This window comes from Stegostoma tigrinum, chromosome 23 (assembly GCF_030684315.1).
Source record: "Stegostoma tigrinum isolate sSteTig4 chromosome 23, sSteTig4.hap1, whole genome shotgun sequence".
In the NCBI taxonomy this organism is placed as follows: Eukaryota; Metazoa; Chordata; class Chondrichthyes; order Orectolobiformes; family Stegostomatidae; genus Stegostoma; species Stegostoma tigrinum.
The window spans coordinates 20,963,877-20,988,460 of NC_081376.1; the positions used below are offsets into that span (position 1 = coordinate 20,963,877).

The window sequence follows — 24,584 nt, forward strand, 5'->3', positions numbered from 1 at the left end:
GTTATCCCCTTCATCATCCTGCTCAGGATCCCATTGCCCCCCCTAACAATCACCACATTTTCATTTCAACTTTCTCAATTGTGATCCATTCTCTTGATCCCTTCAGTCCCTTGTGATCCATTGCCCTTTTCCATGGCTCAGTGTTGCAATGGACATCTTTCTACTTTATCCCCTGAGCCACTGGAAAGTCTAACATTGAAAAGAAAATGTGAAGAGATGAAACAGAAAAAATTGGATAGTGCCCAAAAGCAGGCACTGGGGCTGTAATTCACAATTAACCTGCACCAGTTACTCCTGATATATGTGGGTAGACGTTTCATATGACTTCATCATTTACTTGACAGGTAGATGTATTAAATATACTGATGAATAGCTGCATTCTGCAACATGCTCAAGCTCGTACAAGTCTAACCTTATATTAGAGGCAGCTTCAGCCCTAAAGGGAAGGTGCATTCTGTGGAGGAACAAGAACTTGCCAACGTTGAAATGGCCACACGGATGCAGTGGTTCAAGAAGCCCACTTGTCATGTCCGTTTCAAGGGCAATTGGGGATGGGCAATAAATGTCAGCCAAGCTGATAATGCTCACATCCTACAAGTGAACATAAAATACTGATGTCATGACTAGCAATGGGGCTGAAACTGTTGAACACTGTGATATTTTAAAACCCAATCCTGCTCTTTGTTTTCCCATCATTTCACAATCTCCTCTGATTTAGGAGTGGCAGATGGGTCAGCAGTCCATGACTACCCCTCACCTGGAGCTTACCCTGTGCCTCACTTCTTTCAAATAGCCAAGAATCACAATCTGACCAAGAAGTGGTGCAAGTCTAAGAGATACTGGGGAAGAAACAACTGATACTGAAGAAATATTTTGACCCACTTTCACACTTGCAGCCATCAGCTTGGATGCTGTGGCTGTGTGCACTTTAGAAGGTACTTACAAGATGAGACCTGCATTTGCTGAGCCACCAGGCTGCAGCTGGACAATGGGGTTGTGCAGATGCCAGTTTGTTGGACTAAACGTTCTGCTGCAGATGAAGACTTTGATGAATATGCACACAACAACATTTGGCAAGGCTGCCTGACAGCCTATGGACATTGTCAAGGTGCATGGAGAAGTCTGACATGCAATGATGCACAGGGCTTTGTGCAGAGCTTAAGACTAATCCCTCCGTGGGAATACTGGTCAACTTTGGGAGAACTCTAACCATGATACAGGAACTGATGGCCAAAATCTCAGCTTCCAGTATTAGCCGATGCCATGCAATATCTGGATGCTGCACTGGAAGCTCAGACTGGTGTTAAATAAGCACAGCTTCCTGCTCTGCAGGCTCAGCGTGCTGCCGTCCTGGCTACAGATACCACTGTTCAAACAGGCTTGCAGGCACTTAGTGCAGTCTGCAGTATGTTCCCTAGCTCATCTGAGGAATTGCTGAAGTGCTGATCTGGGGTGAATGGCAGTGGCTCTGTGCAGCACAGAATTGCTCTCAGGGTGACTACTTTTCTTCCACTGCCAGTGCCTGACTGCTGGCTATCAAGCTGAGTTGGTACTGCCCAGCCTTCTTTTGCAAAGCCTCATGAGGTCATCCTGCCCGGCCATTTGTAGTCTCTCCCACAGATAGTCAGTAGCTTCTCACAAATCATGCTGCAGCTCCTGGACTAGTACTAGGCCAAGCAAAAGGCAGGCAGTCAGGGAATATATTTAAAAAATGGTTATTTCTGCACTGGTTTGTTTTTGGTGGTAATTTTTATTCTGGTGTTGAGGGCAAGGGGATATTGTGATGATCTGTAAAAGAGGGAGTTTTCTTGGAGAAATGGGAAGTGTTCATTGGTACAAGTCAATTAAGTCAATGATGCTCTTCAGAGGGTCAGTGTCGATTTGATGGGCTGTGATGAGGAGGCAGAGATACACAGCTAGTTTTCCAGGGTTTGGGGTCTAATTCTTCAGAATAGCAGCATTGTATTAGATTAAGAATGATATATTGTTTCTGATTTTCTTGAACAGTCCATGTACAAGTCAAAGAGGAACACTATTCGAGGCTATTTTTTGGCAGGAAGGAACATGACTTGGTGGCCAGTAAGTATTCTGATTCACAGCTAACATTGGACAGCCAGCATCTGACATTGCCTGGTCTGAGACTTCAATTTCTTTTATACAGGTTGGAGCATCACTATTTGCCAACAATGTAGGAAGCGGCCATTTCATTGGGTTGGCTGGAACTGGAGCAGCCTCTGGAATTGCTGTTATTGTGTTCGAGTGGAGTGTAAGTTATTTCACATGTTGAAATGTTTACTTGTAAAAAAGCTTCTGACCAGAACAAAGCATTCAGTTACAGGAACAAGATTTAGCCAAGCAATTTCTTGAGACTGCTCTGCTATTCAATAAGATTGTGGGCAAATTGTAATTCCTTTTATGTATCTGGCTTGATGCTGTACGGCAGAAAATTAAGGTTTAGACAAGAGATGCAGAGAGACAGTGAAGAAACACATTAAACAACAAGTGGTAACAATCTGGAAATAATTGCGTGTGAGGGTGATGGAGTTGATGATAACAAGTGATATCAAAAGTAACTTGTATGGGCTCCTCAGGGAAGTAAACCAATGGTTTCAGAAATAAAGTAAGGGAACAGAACTGAATAGATATTGGAGCTCAACCTGCGGTCTGTGGGCCATAAACGGCCTGCTGGAGTGTTCCATACAGACTGACATATGTTTTACTGCTAAACAAATCTACAGGTCATTCATAGAGTCCCATCATTAGTAATTACATAATCTTACACAAAAAGGATCATAGACCAGGATGATATAAAGTGAAAGTTTATTGTTGCTTTTAATTTATTTTGTTTTCCTTCTTTTATTTTGAGCCCAGAGTTTCAAATATAGGTAAGTATAAGCGGAAGATCTTAAAAGGAACTGCTCCTCCAATTAGAATCCTTACTCTCCATGTGTGCTGCAGTAGGTTGATGGTGAGCCTATCTGCAGCAAATATGGGAGGGAACTGTGTGTGACTGGAGGAGCCACAAACAGCCCAAAGCCTGGACCTTGCAGCCTGGAGCCTGAAACCAGGAGCGGCCTGAGGTCAGGAGTGGAGCCAGAAGTATCCTGATGTCGAGAGCAGACCCCCAGGAGCTTCGTGAGGCCCAGAGCTGCAAAGCTTGGCTGAGGAATTTGTAACCATTTTCAGCCTGACACATTGAGTAGATAATCCATCTTAGCCTCCCCAGCAGCACAGATGCCAGTCCTCAGCCATTTGATTCACTCCTCGTGATAATAAATGAAGACACAGGATACTGTTAAGGCTACAGACACTGCCAACATTCCAACAGAAGTACTGATGGGGGAGAGAGATAATGGGAACTGCAGATGCTGGAGAATCCAAGATAATAAAATGTGAGGCTGGATGAGCACAGCAGGCCCAGCAGCATCTCAGGAGCACAAAAGCTGACGTTTCGGGACTAGACCCTTCATCAGAGAGGGGGATGGGGAGAGGGTTCTGAAATAAATAGGGAGAGAGGGGGAGGCGGACCGAAGATGGAGAGAAAAGAAGATAGGTGGAGAGGAGAATATAGGTGGAAAGGTAGGGAGGGGATAGGTCAGTCCAGGGAAGACGGACAGGTCAAGGAGGTGGGATGAGGTTAGTAGGTAGATGGGGGTGCAGCTTGGGGTGGGAGGAAGGGATGGGTGAGAGGAAGAACAGGTTAGGGAGGCAGAGACAGGTTGGACTGGTTTTGGGATGCAGTGGGTGGAGGGAAAGAGCTGGGCTGGTTCTGTGGTGCAGTGGGGGGAGGGGACGAACTGGGCTGGTTTAGGGATGCGGTGGGGGAAGGGGAGATTTTGAAACTGGTGAAGTCCACATTGATACCATTGGGCTGCAGGGTTCCCAAGCGGAATATGAGTTGCTGTTCCTGCAACCTTCGGGTGGCATCATTGTGGCACTGCAGGAGGCCCATGATGGACATGTCATCTAAAGAATGGGAGGGGGAGTATCCCCTATTCCCAATTCCTCCGCCTCCGCCGCATCTGCTCCCACGATAAGACATTCCACTCCCGCACATCCCAAATGTCCAAGTTCTTCAAGGACCGCAACTTTCCCCCCACAGTGATCGAGAACGCCCTTGACCGCATCTCCCGTATTTCCCGCAACACATCCCTCACACCCCGCCCCCGCCACAACCGCCCAAAGAGGACCCCCCTCGTTCTCACACACCACCCCACCAACCTCCGGATACAACGCATCATCCTCTGACAGTTCCGCCATCTACAATCCGACCCCACCACCCAAGACATTTTTCCATCCCCACCCCTGTCTGCTTTCCGGAGAGACCACTCTCTCCGTGACTCCCTTGTTCGCTCCACACTGCCCTCCAACCCCACCACACCCGGCACCTTCCCCTGCAACCGCAGGAAATGCTACACTTGCCCCCACACCTCCTCCCTCACCCCTATCCCAGGCCCCAAGATGACATTCCACATTAAGCAGAGGTTCACATGCACATCTGCCAATGTGGTATACTGCATCCACTGTACCCGGTGTGGCTTCCTCTACATTGGGGAAACCAAGCGGAGGCTTGGGGACCGCTTTGCAGAACACCTCCGCTCAGTTCGCAACAAACAACTGCGCCTCCCAGTCGCAAACCATTTCCACTCCCCCTCCCATTCTTTAGATGACATGTCCATCATGGGCCTCCTGCAGTGCCACAATGATGCCACCCGAAGGTTGCAGGAACAGCAACTCATATTCCGCCTGGGAACCCTGCAGCCTAATGGTATCAATGTGGACTTCTCGAGCTTCAAAATCTCCCCTTCCCCCACCGCATCCCTAAACCAGCCCAGTTCATCCCCTCCCCCCACTGCACCACACAACCAGCCCAGCTCTTTCCCTCCACCCACTGCATCCCAAAACCAGTCCAACCTGTCTCTGCCTCCCTAACCTGTTCTTCCTCTCACCCATCCCTTCCTCCCACCCCAAGCCGCACCCCCATCTACCTACTAACCTCATCCCACCTCCTTGACCTGTCCGTCTTCCCTGGAACTGACCTATCCCCTCCCTACCTCCCCACCTATACTCTCCTCTCCACCTATCTTCTTTTCTCTCCATCTTTGGTCTGCCTCCCCCTCTCTCCCTATTTATTCCAGAACCCTCACCCCATCCCCCTCTCTGATGAAGGGTCTTGGCCCGAAACATCAGCTTTTGTGCTCCTGAGATGCTGCTTGGCCTGCTGTGTTCATCCAGCCTCACATTTTATTATCTTAGAAGTACTGATGGCTTGTGCTCTTGAACTAGTCACACTCTGAGCCAATTTTCTCCTATTCCAGTTCCACTACTGCGACATTGCTAACATCAATTTAGCAATGTGAAGAATTCTCCAAGTCTGACCTGCCTACAAAACACAGGATGAATCCAGTTTACATTCAATGGTATTGCCATCGTTAATACCCACAGTATCACCATCCTGAGGATTACTATTGAGCAGAAACTGAATTGAAACAGCCTCATAACAGCTGTGACTATTAGAGCAAGTTAGAGACAATGAATTCTACATCTGGCAGGGAGAGCAAAAGGGAATTAGCTGTGCCTTGCTGGCTATAAGATAGCTGTGTCCAGTGTGGGAATGATAGCTGCGTCTAATGGGAGAGAATAGCTGTGTCTGGTAGGAGGGGAGGACATTTGTTTCTGGTGGTGAAGGGGAGAACCCTTTGTGTGAAAGGATAATGCTGTAATGCCAGATAATACAAGATCATACTGTTATAATTTCTTTGCTTTTTCTTCTGTAGGGAATGTATGCTTTGATGTTACTAGGGTGGCTGTTTCTACCCATATATATTGCAGCAGGGGTAAGATTACATTTTAACTACTTCTAATGCAAAACTCTCATTTTCACAAAATGGAAAATGTCCTATTTCAACTTTAAATCTTATCCTTTATTCAACACCTTGCATAACCCCAGAGAGGCAAAATCAGAGTAGGATTCTGCAAAATATCAGAACAGACTACTTCATGGAGAGTTTTGGGATGGAAAGGTAATTGATTTTTAGCAAAAATACACAACAATTGAGAAAAAATCAGCAGCTTGGGGTAATCATCAATTTTGCAAAAAAGACCAACTTCACTCCAAAAAATTGCATCCTTAAAGACAGTAATGTGATTCAAAATAATAAAAATGGAGTTTGATTTACTAGTTATCATAAATCAGTGAATCTGATTATGTTTTATGAATCAGCCACTCTTTATGTGTTCTTTTTTCAAACTGATGGAAACAGCAAGTCACCTGCCTCATAGCCATATGTAGCAGTCAATATCCTGACAGACAGTAGCAACAGTGTGAACCATCTGCAAGATGCACTCCAGCAGCTCACCTAGGCTCCTTCAATTTCATCCAAACATGCAACTTCTACCACCCAGGAAGACAAGTGCAACAGACGCATGGGAACACCACCAACTGAACATTCCTCACAAGCCACACACCATTCTAACTTAACTATATCACTGTTTCCAGGTCAAAGTCCAGTGACTTCCTTCCCAGTAACATTATGGGTGTACCTACTCTTGTAAACTGTATAAGTTGAAGAAGAACGCACTACTGTAATCTCAAAGGCAATTAGGGATGGGCAATAAATTCTGGCCTGGTTAGCTTGTTTGCATCCAGTTAATGAAAAAAAAACTATGGTGGGAGATCTTTACTTCTAATGGTGACTGTGGGAGAAGTAGAAAGATTTCTGCCTAATCAAAGTGGATGTCATCTGAATAGGGCTCTGATAATGGGACCAGTGAAATTCAGATGTTTTTCTTCTATTTGGCCTCTGAATTTCCAATTAATGGTTAATTCCCAATTTCCATGTTCGCCCTAAAATGAGCATATTATCTCTTTGCAGGTCACCACCATGCCTGAATATCTACTGAAACGATTTGGAGGCCAAAGGATTCATTTTTTAATAGCTTTACTTTCTTTGATTATCTATATATTCACGAAGATAGCAGTAAGTCTGATTCTTTTTTATGATTCCACATATATTGCAAATTTTGCAAGTATTTTTGAGAATACCCGAATTGAATATGAAGTGAACAATTGGGAAAACTGCATTTCCACTGCATGCCACTTGTGACTACTTGACATTCACTGTAGGTCCAACACATTATCTCTCACCATCCCCAACCCCTAAAATACAATAAACCTCAATGCTATACTCTCCAATCTGTTGTATTGCTTTGAATAACTTTCAGGAGGAGACAGATGGAGTTTTAGTAGGGAATGGTTTGAAGGGTTATGGAGAGCAGGCAGGAAAGTGAAATTGAGGCTGAGATGGGTTCAGCCATAATCGTATTAAATGGCACTGCAGGCTCCAAGGGCAGCATCGCCTACTCCTGCTCCTAGTTCAAATGTTTTTGTGTTTCATACATAAAATCCTGTGTCCTTGACCATTTCATACTGCCAACATGGATGGTCGTATCACAACAATTGTAATAACAAATCAGTAGCTCATTTTATATGTACTCTAATTCATTTTCTATTGACTTGAAAGAAACAGAAAATCATTCATGACACAAAGTTGTGGTATAAAATGCATCGTATTACAGTAGGCCCCAAGCAGGATAATGGCACTAGCTGCACTCTCAGCCAATTCTGGTGTAGGCCGCAGGGTGCACGGTGCATACGAGTGTGTTGTGCTTACACCAGAAGCGAAGGAGTGTTAACGTTGTGATGTTGGCTGATCATTCCGAATGCTTTTGTGTTGGGTTCAGAAACTCTGTTTATATATGTGATTTTTCAGATGCACTTCTCCCACCTCCATCTGACTCAGGACCATTTCTGGTGGGGACTTGTGTTCAACAAAAGGGTAGTTGCTGAACTGGACCACTCCTATAAGCTGACCTGGAGCCCTTAGACAGTCTTACCAGTGGCTTTCACGTCCACCGTGGCTCCCGAAGAGAGTACATTCTCTCCTCCTTTAGCAGTGACAAGCACGGTGATAGGGCATGATACTTTGCTTAGATAGTTCCATTCCTGTTGGGGCAGCATGCATCAACTGCATGTGGTTGACTCTGCTGATTCTTATGACAATAGAGATAGGAACGGCTAGCATAAGGGCTGCCATTTGATAAATGTGCTGTCGGTATGTCAGCATGCTAATATATCATATCAGTGAGTGCCCATTATCGTACCAGCAACAACTGTAATGTCAGCCATTCTCACTGGTCTCAGCGCTACTCAGAGAACAAGAGCACGGTTGCTTGAGGTCAAAGGGTAAAAATAAATGACTAGTGTGCATCTTTATTTGCCATCCAACCAGAGGAAGGAAGCAGGCACATAATGAGAACCACAGAGATGTCATGGATCTGGCAATCAGCCTACAAAGGCAACAGCTTCACTTCTTTGACTGTGTGGTTGGGGCAGAAGCAGGTTACAAAGTGTAAGGTGGTCAGATACGTCCTTCATAATGGTACCATCTTTCAAAATTTGGAATAAACTTCGCAAGAGGAGGAAAGGTCAGGGTGTAGAAACCCAGGGCTCTTTCATTGCTAGAGGCTATGGCACAGACCCCAATTTCAATAAAGTTCTGCTGATAACCATTGTAGCCAGCCACCATAGGCACGGAGAAAAGATTCTATGTGATGCCATCCACCATCTTTGGGGATAGTTCCACCATGATCTTTGAGAATGATGATAAACTTTCTGGTCAGCCTGCCAATGTATCCTGGTATGTGAATGTGCATCACCAGCACTCTCCCACATGGTACCCCTTCTCATTCCTCATCTGAGCCCCCTAGGCATGTGCCAGCTGAGACTGTGCCCGCTGGGGAGCTGACACAGGAACTGTCCTAGATAACAAAGTGTGTAGCGGGATGAACACAGTAGGCCGAGCAGTATCTCAGGAGCTGACGTTTCGGGCCTAGACGCTTCGTCAGAGAGGGGGATGGGGAGAGGGTTCTGGAATAAATAGGGAGAGAGGGGGAGGCGGACTGAAGATGGGTAGAGGAGAAGATAGATGGAGAGGAGAGTATAGGTGGGGAGATGGGGAGGAGACAGGTCAGTCCGGGGAGGACGGACGGATCCAGGAGGCGGGATGAGGTTGGTAGGTGGGGAATGGAGGTGCGGCTTGAGGTGGGAGGAGGGGGTAGGTGAGAGGAAGAATGGGCTAGGGAGGCGGGGACGAGCTGGGCTGGTTTTGGGATGTAGTGGGGGGAGGGGACGAGCTGGGCTGGTTTTGGGGTGCAGTGGGGGAGGGGGAGATTTTGAAGCTTGTGAAGTCCACATTGATACCATTGGGCTGCAGGGTTCCCAAGCGGAATATGAGTTGCTGTTCCTGAAACCTTCGGGTGGCATCATTGTGGCACTGCAGGAGGCCATGATGGACATGTCATCTAAAGAATGGGAGGGGGAGTGGAAATGGTTTGCGACTGGGAGGTACAGTTGTTTACTGTCCTATCGTCCCCCCACCGACCCTGACTGAAACTTAACGTGACTAACCTTGTGCGTTATCAATTCAAAAGTTAGTTCACTGCTAGCATCACAGCTGGTACCTGCAAACCATCAGGTCCAGTTTCAGTCCTTCATTGTCACCAATGTTCCTTTTGAACACTTTGTGCACCTCTGTTGTCGAATGCATGGCCATTAAATTTGTTGCACCAAACATGCTTGTGTATATCTTAAGGGGAACATTGTTTGTGTGCAACCTATTGATTTCCCGCATAAGGAGTTCCAGAATGGTGTGCATCACGCTCTTTTACAGCTTAGACAAAACATTGCTTATCGCTCATGTGGGCTTGCTTTCTCCTGTATTCCCGGGTGTGCCTGAAGTTGGCTATAAGGAAGCATTAATTCAGAAGGGAAAAGTTGCAGTATGGATGGGAAAACAAGCAATCCACGGTCACAGTATCTGCACCTTGCGTACCAGGCCAGCTAGCAGGATGACTTAAGGCAGGAATGTAACATCCATGATAGTCTCAGCAATATCAGATGCTATGGACTCTATCAAGGGTGGCCGTACAATGCACATCAACATGTCCTTGGTTGCTATCGGGGAGTGTAAGCCTGCTACGGAGGGTTGGGCCAGCTGGTCCCACAAGAGAGATGGACATCTCACTCAAAATGTTGTGGTGCCTTCAGATGATGTGTTTTCCAAGGCTGGAAATATGTGGAGGCTGCAAGAGTTAGTTTTGAGAATGACATCATAGAAAAGAGTGTGAGGGTGAGTTGCAGTATGTAAATGTTTGGTATGAATCCTTAATGTTAAGAATCATTAGTCAGTGAGTGGTGCGGGGGGGGGGGGGGGTAATGTATTGATCATTGTGAGGTACTAGATGTTTGGCAGGTATGGAATATTATGAGAAAATGCAGCCACTGATCTTCACCATTTGGTTTGGGTCATTAAACATTCCAAAGAGCTGCTCCCAGAATCTGAGCATCGGCCTCTCTTGCTACGTCTTTTCATTTGAAAGCTTCCTGCGTTTTCTCCATCATCAAATCATAGAATCCCTGCATTGTGGCAGCAGGCCATTCGGTGTATTGAGTTGCACTGACCCTCCAAAGAACATCCCACAAGATCCACCCTATCCCCTATCTGAGCCACCATACTGCCCCTCTGTCTAACTCCATGAATAATACTTTCAACCATTGTACTTCTCCACACCATACTCCCAATAACTCTGGATGGAGCTTAATGCCCAACCCAGTAGCAAATTTGGTGATGGGGTTAGTTAATTGTGTGGGAGTGTAATAAGTGGGGGCCCCAGCACCCCTGCCCTGATTGAGTCTGTGACAGGATGGTTTCAACATGGCTTTACTGCCCAGCCACTAATTGAGACCATCAAGTCATTATTAATGCTGACAATCCTGCTCCAGCTGTCAGTGGGCAAGTGTTTCACCATGCAGGGGCACTGTAAAACATACTCTACTGAGCTTACTTGTGGCCCTGTGGTGATGGGTGGTGGTGATGATGGTGTTGGGAATGGTGACTGGTGCTGGTGTTGATCTTCTTGGTGTTGGTGGTGGATGGTGATGATGCTAGTGGCAGGCAGTCTGGAGAATGGCGGCTAGTATTGGTAGTAGTCGGGGATGCTAGTGGCAGGCAGTCTGGAGAATGGCGGCTAGTATTGGTAGTAGTCGGGGATGCTAGTGGCAGGCAGTCTGGAGAATGGCGGCTAGTATTGGTAGTAGTCGGGGATGCTAGTGGCAGGCAGTCTGGAGAATGGCGGCTCGTATTGGTAGTAGTCGGGGATGCTAGTGGTGATGGTTGTTGTTGTGGAGGTGGTAGGGGTTGGGCGCTGAGTTTCTCATTCAAAAGATCTCAATGCTTGATATTGGACCTGGTATTAAGAACGGTAAATGCTCAGAGTATCTGACCAGGGGATCACTTTTTTAGCATAGAGCTTGCCAGGTACTTGTTTGTCCCATATGGTTAAGTAATACAATGCATACCCATCAGAGAAATTTCCCAAAGCAGCCTTTCAGAGCCCTCATCATCAACCCCTTATTGCCCACCTTCAGGCCTTCTGACCTTTCTCCACATACCACCTTCAACCCAATAACAGATCCCATTGAAGCCAGGAAAGTGTGAACAATGTGAAGAGTATGCCACTGGCTGTGTCACTGGAGCTGCTACCTGACATAACTGGCCTTGTATGAGGCAGGCAGAAACCCTTAGAAAGCTGACTTCAAAATCCAATACAAGGCAAGGGTGCTGCAATATGGCCTAGATTTCAAGGTGCACAGGCCTGAAACTTACACAACACTTACATGACCTCACAGCATATGACATTTCGATGTAAAGATATTTTCTTGGCTTTCAATCTCTCCCTCTGTGTAATGGAGTCAATGTAGTTTGTAGACTGAGAGTTTGTAATATACACTAACATCAGCAAGTGCAGAACCCAGACCAAGACTGTGATATTCTCGCCTCATAAACCGTTAATATTGTAAGCAACTTTTAAGATATCTGTCTCAAAAAAACCAAACCATTGGTGATATATGTTATGTTAATGTAGACACAGAATCAGATTCTTGCTGTTTTCTATTGAATTCTAGTAACTCTGCAGGAATTACAGCTTATGGTAGAAAATCCACCATGGAGTTTCAGGACCTGGTGTATTATTCCTTTATTACAGGCATGGATCCAATATAAATGTTCATCTCCTGCTCCCTTAGTAGCACAACCTGCAAAGCATGCATGGAACTCTTTCCCCATTTTACAATATTCTATCAATAAGGGCAAATGGTTTAGGGCAATTACAATGAAATATAATAACACTGCAGGAGACCCTGGATGTACATGTCATCTAAGGAATGGGAGGGGGAAGTGGGAGACAAAGCGGGTGGCCATGGGTACCCACATGGGCCCAAGCTATGCCTGCCTCTTTGTAGGTTACGTGGAACAATCCCTCTTCCAAAGCTACACTGGCCCCGAACTCCACCTCTTCCTCCGTTACATTGATGACTGTATTGGCGCCGCCTCGTGCTCCCACAAGGAGCTCGAACAGTTCATCCACTTCACCAACACCTTACACCCCAATCTTAAGTTCACCTGGACCATCTCTGATGCCTCTCTCTCTTTCCTGGACCTCTCTGTCTCCATCTCTGGCAACCACCTGGAAACTGATACCTATTTCAAGCCCACCAACTCTCACAGCTACCTAGAATACACCTTCTCCCACCCACCTTCCTGCAAAAATGCCATCCCTTATTCCCAATTCCTTCACCTCTGATGCACCAGCTCCCAAGATGAGACATTCAGTCCTATACATCTCAGATGTCCTCATTTTTCAAGGACCACAACATCCCTCCCTCAGTGGTTGAGAACGCCCTCAACTGTGTCTCCCGCATTTCCTTCAACTCATCCCTCACACCTCCAACCTGCAATAACCACTAAACAGAATCCCCGTCGTCCTCACGCACCACCCCACCAACCTCCGGATCCAAAGCATCATCCTCCAACGCTTCCACCATTTGCAATCCGACCCCACTACGAAAGATATATTTCCCTCCCCAGCCTTATCTGCTTTCCAGATGGACCGCTCTGTCCGTGACTCCTTTGTCTGCTCCACACTCCCCTCCAGCCCTGCAACCGCAGGAAGTGTTAACCTGTCCCTACACCTCCTCCCTCACCCCCATCCCAGGCCCCAAGAAGACCTTCCACATCAAGCAGATGTTCACCTGGAAATCTGCCAATGTGGTATACAGCATCCGCTGTTCCAGTTGTGGCTTCCTCTACATCGGGGAAACCAAGCGGAGGTTTGGGGACGGCATTGCGGAACACCTACATTCAGTTCGCACTAAACAGGTGCACTTCCCAATCGCAAACCATTTCAACTCCCCGTCCCATTCTTCAGATGACATGTCCATCATGGGCCTCCTGCAGTGCCACAACGATGCAACCTGAAGGTTGCAGGAACAGCAACTCATATTTTGCTTGGGAACCCTGTTGACCAATGGTATCAATGTGGACTTCACAAGCTTCAAAATCTCCCCTCCCCCTACCTCATCCCAAAACCAGCCCAGCTTGTCCCCACCTCCATAACTTCTCCTTCCTTCCACCTATCCCCTCCTCCTACCTCAAGCCCCACCCCCATCTCCTACCCCAAGCCCCACCCCCATCTCCTACCCACCAGCCTCATCCTGCCCCCTTGACCTGTCCGTCCTTCCTGGACTGGCCTATCCCCTCCCTACCTCTCCACCTACACTCACCTTTACTGGCTCCACCCCCACCTCTTTGACCTGTCTGTCTCCTCTCCACCTATCTTCTCCTTTATCCATCTTCTAACCAGCACCCCCTCTCTCCCAATTATTTCAGATTCCACTTCCGCTCCCCCATTTCTGAAAAAGGGTCAAGGCCTGAAACATCAGCTTTCCTGCTCCTCTGATGCTGCTTGGCCTGCTGTGTTCATCCAGCTCTATGCCTTGTTGTCTCAGATTCTCCAGCATCTGCAGTTCCTACTATCTCTGACAGTTACCTGTTTTTGCTGTATCTCTATTTCAGTGATGGCCCAACCAATCAGAACCCTTTTCTTATGCTGTGTGAATTGGTGTTCCATTACTTGTCCGTTTCTTGCACCCTCGACCTGATCACTGCATGACAGAAAGCTTCAACAACTTTTCTCCCTTTTGCAATGTTTTTACTACTAAACAACTAAATTATATCACATGGAATTGGGAATAATATACTAGTATGGATTGAGAATTAGCAGTCAGAAAATAAACTGAAAGAAATGGATCATTCTCAAAATGGAAGGCTGTTACGAGTAAAATATACAATGATTAGTGCTGGGGCCACAGATGCTCATATCAGTATCAATGATTTGGACGTGAGTATCAAATGTAACTTTCCCAGATTTTCTGATGACTTAGAACTAGTTTGTAATGTAAGTTTAAGGAGGCTACAAGAGGCTTCCTGGGGACTTGGACAGTCAACATGAACGTGTAAAAACATGGCAGTTAGAATACAATCTAAATAAATTGAGATGATACCCACTTTGTTGATAATTGCTTTAGTAAAATTGATTTAGCATCCTGTTAAACACATGTCAATGTGAGAGAATATGAAAGTGTATAAGCAAAGTACGGAGGGCACCAATATGAGTACTGGCTATTCAATACTGAGCTTCCATGGATGCCATGTTCTGGCTGCTCCTTAGCTGCCTGTGGACATTAGCTGCATGAATGTCAACCCCTTTGCCAAAAAGGCATCCAACAAGATCATATGTGTTCACCATTCCCAAATACCACTTTGGGACTTCGAGGGCTCTCATAGCACCAGAAAATGGATGCAGCTAAGTTTGCGTTTGCTCCCTGTTACTTCATTTTTAAAATTCTCATAAGGACCTATTAGGTAGATCTTGACTTTGCTTGCATAAATTGGCTGGTAGTGAGTCAGCAACCCTTTTTACATTGCTCACAATTCCCATTGATTTCAGAGATATCTAAGAGCTCCCCATTCTTACTATAGTTACATGCCACACTGTAGACAAACCATACATTAAACTGTCCCACAATAGAAGCCAACAATGCAGTTAGTGAAATATTGTTCAGTGTGGTTAATGTTACTGAGTAGCATATTTTATGATGTATTTTGTCCAGGTTGATATCTATGCTGGAGCCATCATTATTCACATTGCTTTGCAATGGGATCTGTACTTTTCTGTGATTGGGTTACTCTTTCTTACTACAATATACGCTGTTGGAGGTAGGTCTGTCACCCAGCCTAACAATTGATTACTATTACTTTTAAAAATGTGTCATTCCTTGAATTCTGGTTTTCTTAGCAGTATTATTACACAACTGTTTATTACGCACTTGCAGTTATTAGTACTTTCTCTACTAAAACGCTGTGCTGGCATTGTCAATTAAGTGGTGCATTTTCACACAATTTCCTTTGTGCGCATCAGGAATTATGTTTCTTGAGAGTGTTGTTTTATGAGAGTCCATATGCGAGTGGTACGAATTTGAACATGACCTCAACTCAGCCTGTTGAGAAGTGATACTACCCAGAACTACGAAGACCATAAAGAACTTAGAAAAGTTTTTAGTAAAATCATAAGGCTAAGGAACAGTTTGCCCATTCCCAGTTTTAATTACACAATGATTGTATTTGTTTATGGAGAAACAGGTCAGACATAGGACTATATATCTGCCTTGTCATAAAATTGAGTGTTTCAAAAAGACAAGAAAAACTCAAGCCATTTCCAAGCCTCTGAGAATCATGGCATGTTAAAGCATTGAAACAGTCCATCAAGTCCATGTCAGCATGTTACTGCAAACCTCTTTCCATTTCTTTAGTATTCCAATCTTTTGTGGTCATTTAGTTCCTTTGTAACTGATTGCCTACAGTGACTCATGATTGAGAGTATAACATTTTGGCCAATCTGTTTAAAGGATATCTTTTATCTTCTGGTGCAAGTTACAGTGACTGATTTTTCGAATACAAGTGGTCATTTGTTCACTGATTAGCATTACAGGAAAATGTTTTCCTTCTCTTCTAATAATATCTTGGAAGTTTTAATATTCACCTGAATATGAAAATGGTGACTTTATTCTGAGTCTCAACTCAAAGATGACACAATGTAGCTCACCCTCACTTCAGCATTATACTAGATCTTGTTTTCTAGAGTCTTGAACCATTTACTATTAAGGTCTATACTCAGAAAATGGTGTGATTTTGGAAATGGAGATTTGGAAGCGATTGAGGTGATTAATAAAGATGCATTTGAGGGTTTCTGTGTTGTGAAATGCTCTGTATTTGAACATTAGTTGGGGTGATCTGAAACCATTTTCAAGGCTTTTAAATGTTCTCCTTTTAGTTTTATTTAACTTAAAGCAAAATATCTGATTTGTAGTTTGTCCTATTTTCAAAACAGCAGCAGTGGACTTGGCAATTTTCAAAGAAATTGACCTCTAATGGAAGTTTCTCAGACCTCAGAATGTTTCCCTGGTCTGATTGGTTGCTTTAGCTTTTAGAACAACTTTCTCACAACTCAAATTCAGTTCTGAAACTATTGTCTCCGGCATTCAGCTTGGACAGTGCTATTTTTCTAAGCTGCTCTATCTTAATGGTATAGGTTGTAGGTTATACCCACTCCCCCACAGCAGCATTCTGCAGCACTTCCTTTTGATGTTTCCCTTTGGACTTTTGTGGATTGTACGCATTGTTATTTAAAGCCTTGAAACTGCCTCGGAAGCCAACAATGTTTGAGATCATTTTCTTGACAAAATTGAATCAGTCTCGGCCTTTTTCATATTTTGTTCCAAGGCCATTTTAACTGTTGTGCATTTCTCATTTTCCCTCACTGATTCTGTGTTAACGTTGCCCAATATGATTGCCACATCGGGTGATTTAACTGGATTAGAACAATTCAGGATGCCACTATAAAAATAGTAATAGTCACTCACTGTGATCTTGTATCAGGGCATAAACGTACGTGACATTTGCATCCAAAGTCTTTCCTTTGATCTTACATCTATCATGTTATTCCAGCCATTTGGTTTGTCTCCAGCACCATTTCATTTTTACTTTTTAGTAATTATCTCTCAGCCTCAATTAATCAATCACAGGTCATCTTTTCACTTGCTATTTGGTTGGTCACATGTTACTCACACTGTCTGACACTTCTGATCACCGCAGAGATTTGTTATTCAGCCTGTTGACACTCCATTCACGCCAACTGTATGATCTTTTGATCTCTCTGCCTATAAACTATGTGCCTTCCTTCATTTCACCTGACAAAGGAGCAGCTCTCTGAAAGCTCGTGAGTTCAAATAAACCTGTTAGACTTTCACCTGGTGTCATGTGACTTCTGACCTTCCTTCAATTTTAATCATGGTTATTCATTCATCTCTCATATCTTATTAATACTTGGATACTCACTTCATTCCTACAATTCTCAGCTTCCAAGAAGTAATGCATTGATTCTTTTTTTTCCCAATTGACCAGACTCTATCTTGCTTTTGCAAATTGCAGTCAATATGATCTCTATCCACATATGCAAGTGTCTAACTCTCCCAGCTGATTAAAAGTTCCTATATTCCACGTTCCTATTGTCAGAAAACTACTTCTTCCACTGAATGTCATTGGCTCAGAAATTTATTTGTTCTATTTCCTGGGCATGGGCTTTAACTTCCCTGTCACTACATGAAAGAGAATTGGCTGCAGGGCATCAAAACACTGCTATTGTTTTTCCAATTCTTTGGCTATGATTTTCCATGACTAACTCTGGGGCTTATACTGTTTTACATCATTTCACACTTGAATAGCCACCTTGTTTTACTTAGCACCATGATTATCTCAGTTGCATAATAGTTCTGAAAGTGTCCATGTTCAGGGAATATGGGCTTCAACAATTCTACTGAGGTCACACAGAGTAGGCGTACCCAAGGAGATCTGCTCTGGCTTTCAGACAAATCAGGTTGATCTGCACCACCACCTGAAAGTCCTCATAATTCTTCAGAAGAATCTTCAGATTCTTCTCTCTGAATACTATATGCTGGTGTATCCTCCAATACTAATCATGAAATAGGCCCAAGACAAAACAACAACAAAGGAGAATTCCAGGGTTCTTCAGAATTAGTGGCAGTGAACCACCTCCAACAATCCTACCCATTACCATATATTGGTCAAAGTACCAGCAGTTGCCAACTAGGAAAACACCACAGTGCCCTTATGTGTGTCACACATCTTGATTTCCTTCTTGATGTTCTAACACCACATCAGCCTCAGCTGGTGTGCTCCCCATTTAGTCTTACACAACTGCTGAGATGAGACACCATGATATGACCACTTGAATTCATGAGCGAGAGTTGCAGGGTTGTGAAACACCAGTACCCCTTGCTCATACCGTTCCTGATTTGGTCGTGTAACTTGGCATGGATACTCATCCTTATAAATATCTCCCATATATTTTATACCTTACCCCAAGAACCAGTAAGGACCTGAAGTCAAAGTGATGCCCAAGCTGTTCACAAGCTTAGCTCCTACACATTCCAACACCAATTCTACCCGGCCATTTGAAGTTATTAGGAATTATGTCCATCATTTGCCAAACTGCTCCCCTGTGCCTGAACTTGCCCACTGATAATACAAAGCCTTACAGTTCTGCAAAACACTGTAATTTCCGAGGCAATTTGAGATTTGATACTGCATGTTCTACTATGGCAGCACATTAATTCTTGTGCAAGTCAATTGAAAGCCTTTTACTTCAGACACAAATGTTTGCTGGAACCTAAGACTCAACCTAGCATATGCCCAGCCATCAACAAAGCAAACACAGCCAAAATAGCAGGATACAAGTTGGGGAAAATGCCATTAAATTGTAATATGTTCTGATCGGCCAACTTCTGAAGAACTGTGTAAATTTCTAACTAAGACACAAAAGAAATATTTATGCTCTGGATTTGAAGAATAGAGTCACAAGATCCCTAAACAGCAGCAAAATATATGAGCATTTTTGTAACAACAGGAGCAAATTAGCTTTTCTGTCTTGAAAGGTGGTGACTGAGAGATTCCTTTTAAGGCTGTACAAGGTATATAAGTGATAACTTATATCTATAGAGTGCACCTAACAAAGAAAGTATTTCAAATTATAGGGAGGGCAGAGAAAACATATAGAATAGATAAAGGAATGTACATTTACCAACAGAGGGAGAATTGGGAGAAGTGAACAAAGGTTTTGGGAAGGTTTTAATGTGGACGAGAAATGTGAACAGGGAAAAGGCCATGGAGCAAGTTCTAGAGGGTAGGACTAAAACAGCTGAATACTGTCTCAGGGAGCAGAGTAAAGAGGGGAATGAACATATAAAAGCTCACAAAGAGAATACCGAAACTCCTGTATTGAGTATTATTCTTCTGGAGAGAGCTGTGGCTAAAGGAGAGGTTAGATGACTAGCAGGCAGGGAACAGAGGAGCATCTTACATTCAGAGCATTTTCAGGATAGAGAGATGATGCAGGTCAGTATGTTTATGGATAATGAGTAATTATAGCGCACGAACAGTCACATGTGAATACACATGCATAGCTAAGTTATTATATTATAAGTCTCACAACAGGTGAAGGAGCAGCGCTCCAAAAGCTTGTGATTTTAAACATACAACATGGTGTTGTGAGACTTCTGACTTTGTCCACCCAAGTCTAACACTGACATTTCTACATCATTTAATTATTTTGACAGGCATTTCCAATGGCAAAACTGGAAGTGTGCACACACTCTAGGCGTCCTGCTTTTTCTGGCTTCTCATGAGATTGAAAATAGTATTTAAAGGCTAGTAGCATGCACAGGACAGTTCTGTAGCAGGGTAAAGTTTTCATCGGCAAAACTTGCAATCAGTGAATAATGCTGCAGTGACAAGTCTGTTAAATAAGAGCCTTCTGATCAAGCAGGAAGGTTCTGAATTGCTAATGGAATTTTTCAGAGTCTTAAGAATCCTATCAACTTAATTTGAAGACCCATCAGAATCCTCTGCCCTCCTCAAATTTCTCTCCCAGCATACCGGCCACAGTCACACACTCGTCCTTCCCACTGTTCCATCATTTAAGTCCCCACTTCACTACGTTGCAACTAGGACAGAGGAGTAGGATGGTAATCAAGACCCACTACTCCACAAATTGCACTATTAATACAAATGTTTTGATTCAATCACTAAACTGGCCAAATGCTTGCTCTTTGTACTGCTATCCAGAACAAAAAACTCAAAACAATTGGTTTATTATAAAATGAAACTCACTCTTAAAAACAAGTGAAAAAAGTGGTTTACATCTGAGATATAATCTGGAACTCAATTTATACACCCATTTAATCCCAAAACGGACACATTCACACAATACAAAATTGGGCAAAAACTCTGCAGGGGTGATATTTTTACAAAAGGCAAAATGGAGAATAACTCTTATTGGCTCATGGTCTGAAGAACAACAAATATTATCTGATTAATTATCAGTCCATCGGATGTCTTACTGACAAAATTAATTTGCTGACAGATGTAGACCATAGGAGCATCTTTTAACCAAGTTTCATTTCAGATGGAAAGCAGACTGGGCTGACTCTTTTGGTAGTGATCACTGTTCAAATTTTCAGGATTACAAACTAATCAGAATACAGAAATGTGGAATTTTATCAGGTTTCCAAGTACTGTTGCTTTGGAGATTTGCTCTTTGTTTTTTGACCTCCGAGTTATCAAATGCCAAGGCCAGAAAGGGTTGCTGTTCAGCCATCGGTACAGAGCCACGTCATCCAACAAGTAATAGCAATAAACCTCATCGCTAATCAAAACTTCGCTTGCCTAATTTCCAAAGTCACTTGACTTTCTGCAATCAGCAGGTGGATTGCTAAACTGTGATTTAATTTATGAGAGGTCGCATAGGTTTCATTCTACCATTGGTGAACAACCCTTTTCAATCTGGAAAATTGCTTCGCAGTTCAACATCTTTCAGTCTCCACATATTCCCTAAAAATAAATGTGTAATTCCAACAACCGTCAATCCTTTCTTACGGTGTTAAATAAGCGTCGATGTGTTTTCCCGCCTGGGTTTTATTCTCTGGGGTCCGTTGCGATGGATTGCCTCAATTCCGGGTTTCCTCCATAGTGGAATGTATATGGGGTCGAGTTCAATGTGTTTATTAATAGCGTGTTTTGTGGAGAGCCATGCTTCCAGGAATTCTCGTGCTTGTCTGTGCCTAGCCTGTCCCAGGATCTTGGTGCTGTCCCAGTCGAAGTCGTGGTTCTCCTTATCCATGTGGATTGGGATGAGTGAGTATTGGTCGTGTCTTTTTGTAGCCACTTGGTGTTCATGTTCTCTTGTTGTTAATTTCCTTCCTGTTTGTCCGATGCAGTGTTTCTCACAGTCTCTGCAGGGAATCTTGTGGATGACATTGGTCCTGTCGATGGCGGGGAGTGGGTCTTTAGTTCGGGTGAGCAGTTGTCGTGGGGCTAATGTGGGCTTGTGTGCCACTCTGATGCCCAGCGGTCGTAGAAGCCTTGTGATGAGTTCCGACCTGTTCCTGATGAGGGTAGTGTGATCAGTGTGTCGGGACGTGTGACCCAGTTCTTTGGATATCCATTATCGTTGAACATTTGGAAGAAGTATTCCTCCTCCTCTTGCTGTCATAAAAAACACACCGACGCTTCGTCAAAGGCTGCACTGAGGATGTTACCAAGCACGGTAACGAAACGTCTGCAGAACAACAAACTAGCTCAGCGAGCCAACCAACCTCATCGCCCACAACCTGAGCTACAGATCTACTCCAAAACCTTAGAGACCTACGGGCACATCACACTCTAACTGGCAAGGAAATGGGAAAACTACGCCAAATGAGAGAGCACAGCCTGTGAATAACTCTACTTCCTACATGGATGCCTCAGGAACCAGGTGTTACCACGCTAAGTATAAACCCCCACCCATCAACAACCCACAGGCCCGGAAAACAGCAGAACAGAACAGCTGCAAGATGGTAAGGGTAATGATAAACAACGCACACAACCGGCTCCATGAATACAACAGAGAAATTACGCGCCGAAAACATTATTCCAGGAAGCTACCAATCAAGACTGGACAACCGACATGGAACGAGCCGTTAACATCAGCCGACAGACCACAAGAACCAAGAAAAGTCAGACCCTGCAAGACAAACTAACCACACTTACCCACAAAAACGACAACAACAGAACTGACCTATGGACAAGGAACCTCTCCGACAGGAAACTGACAGACACGGAAGAAGCCATTTTCACCCGAGGGCTGAACTACAACTACAGGGAGGCCAACAAAATGGAATGGCTAGCTACACTGGAAGCCACACTCAAGGCCAACTATATCAACAAAGAAACACATCAAACCAGAAGACAGACAGTAGTCCCGACACTAACCAGAAAGAGGGAACTCAACACCCTCAACACACGGGAAAGACAAGCCTGGACACATTAAAGAAGGACAAGAACATAACTATACTACCTGCAGACAAGGGGCGCATGACAGTGAAAATGAATAAAAAGGACTAAATCTCCAAAGTACAAGCACTGCTCGCCGACAAGAACAGTTACTGGCCAGTACAAACTGACCTGACACCATAACTAGGCAACAAAATTCTATACATGCGACAAAGACTAAGAATAAAACCCGAAGAAGCTAACACACCCCGATTCTATGCCTCCCTGAAGCACACAAGCCGGCAGTCCCCCTCAGACCCATAGTCACTCCACCAGGCACTCCATCGCACAGACTAGCCAGGGAACTACAAAGAAGACTCAAGCAACTAGTAAACAAATCACCTCACTCCATCCACTCAGCCCAAGAATTCCTCAATCCCATCAAAGACATAAAGATAGAGAAGAAGACACCATGATATCATTTGATGTCACCGCCCTATTTATGTCAATAGACACACCACTAGCAAGGGAAACAATGACAACACGACTTGAACAAGAACATGGCCCCAGTGAGACCATCTCCAAGGACAACATGCTTCAACTCCTGGACCTCTGCCTGACCACCCACTTCACCTTCAACGGCCAAACATATGAGCAAATCAAGGGGACACCCATGGGATCGCCTATCTCTGGACTCGTAGCAGAAGCAGTGATGTAAAGACTGGAAAGGACGGCCCTTCTGCAAATCGAACCTAAATTATGGATACGCTAGGTAGACGACACCTTTGTCATCATTAAAAGGTCCAAATTAGAAGAGACACACAAACCCATAAACAACACCCTCACTGGAATAAAATTCACCACAGAGGAGGAGAAGAGCAAACAGCTTCCATTCCTGGATGTCATGGTAGAGTGCAAGGCAAATGGGGAACTGCAAACGAAAGTACACCGAAAAGCCACACACACAGACCAGGTACTGAGCTTCAACAGTAACCATCCCAGCACACACAAACAAAGCTGCCTGCGAACATTTAAAAGGGCAACAACACACTGCAGCAACATGGAACTGCGCCAAGAGGAGGAGGAATACCTCTTCCAAGTATTCAAGGATAATGGATATTCAAAGAACTGGGTCAGGAGATGCCTACTGGAACAGCATCAGAAAGAGTCTACATGCCCCGACACACTCATCACACTACCCTACATCAGGAACACGTCAGAACTCACCACAAGACTTCTATGACTGCTGGGCATCAGAGTGGCACACAAGCCCACATCAACCCCACGACAAGTGCTCACCTGAACTAAAGACCCACTCCCCGCCACGGACAGGGCCAATGTCATCCACAAGATCCCCTGCAGAGACTGTGCGAAACACTGCATCGGACAAACAGGAAGGAAACTAACAACAAGAGAACATGAACACCAAGTGGCTACAAAAAGACACAATCAATACTCACTCATCTCAATCCACATGGACACGGAGAACCACTGCTTCGACTGGGACAACACCAAGATCCTGGGACAGGCTAGGCACAGACAGGCACGAGAATTCCTGGAAGCATGGCTCTCCACGAAGCAGGCTATTAATAAACACATTGAACTTGACCCCATATACATTCCATTATGGAGGAAACCCGGAAGTGAGGCAATCCATTGCAATGGACCCCAAAGTTTAAAAACCAGGCAGGAAAACACACCGTCGCTTCATCAGCGGCTGCACTGAGGATGTTACCCAGCACGGTAATGAAACGTCTGCGGAACAACTCGGCGAGCCGACCAACCTCAACACCCACAACCTAAGTGACAGATCTACTCCAAAATCTTTGAGATTAGATTAATGTAGGAAATCAGGTTGGCATGGACGAGTTGGACCGAAGGGTCTGTTTCCATGCTGTACATCTCTAAGATTCTATGACCTTACTCAAAGATGCATTTATGCCAACTTCCTGTTTGCTGTTAGCTAAGCAGTCTTTTGTAAATGAAATATGTTAGTGTCTACACCAGCCATTCCTGACATCTTTGAGTTTGTTCTCCAATACAGGACATGTTGCTGCAGGATCAAGACCCTACAATGTTGTCAAACCAGGAGACTCTACCTCTGGGGATAATGAAGCCACTGTCTATGAGGATGCACTGTCACCTGTCTTATCAGCCTCTGACATTGCAGTTACTGTCACTAGGTCCGAGAAGGGCTGATGTTTACATTCAGGGCCACAGTCTGGTGCAGCTCGGGGCAGT

General features: G+C 44.5%; 1 protein-coding gene and 1 long non-coding RNA gene across 2 annotated transcripts in view; one reads left to right on the plus strand and one right to left on the minus strand.

The window, feature by feature from the left end:
* The window catches only part of LOC132210901 (uncharacterized), a 64,802-nt gene that overhangs the window by 11,807 nt on the left and 28,411 nt on the right, over positions 1–24,584 (minus strand). The window lies entirely within an intron of this gene.
* Positions 1–24,584, plus strand: part of LOC125462208 (sodium/myo-inositol cotransporter 2-like) — a 70,124-nt gene that overhangs the window by 4,343 nt on the left and 41,197 nt on the right. Inside the window, exons 3-7 of the mRNA XM_048551940.2 lie at positions 2,008–2,079; positions 2,162–2,266; positions 5,778–5,837; positions 6,876–6,980; positions 15,071–15,176. Coding sequence (XP_048407897.1) covers positions 2,008–2,079; positions 2,162–2,266; positions 5,778–5,837; positions 6,876–6,980; positions 15,071–15,176 — 448 coding nt within the window. The remainder of the gene's footprint in view (positions 1–2,007; positions 2,080–2,161; positions 2,267–5,777; positions 5,838–6,875; positions 6,981–15,070; positions 15,177–24,584) is intronic.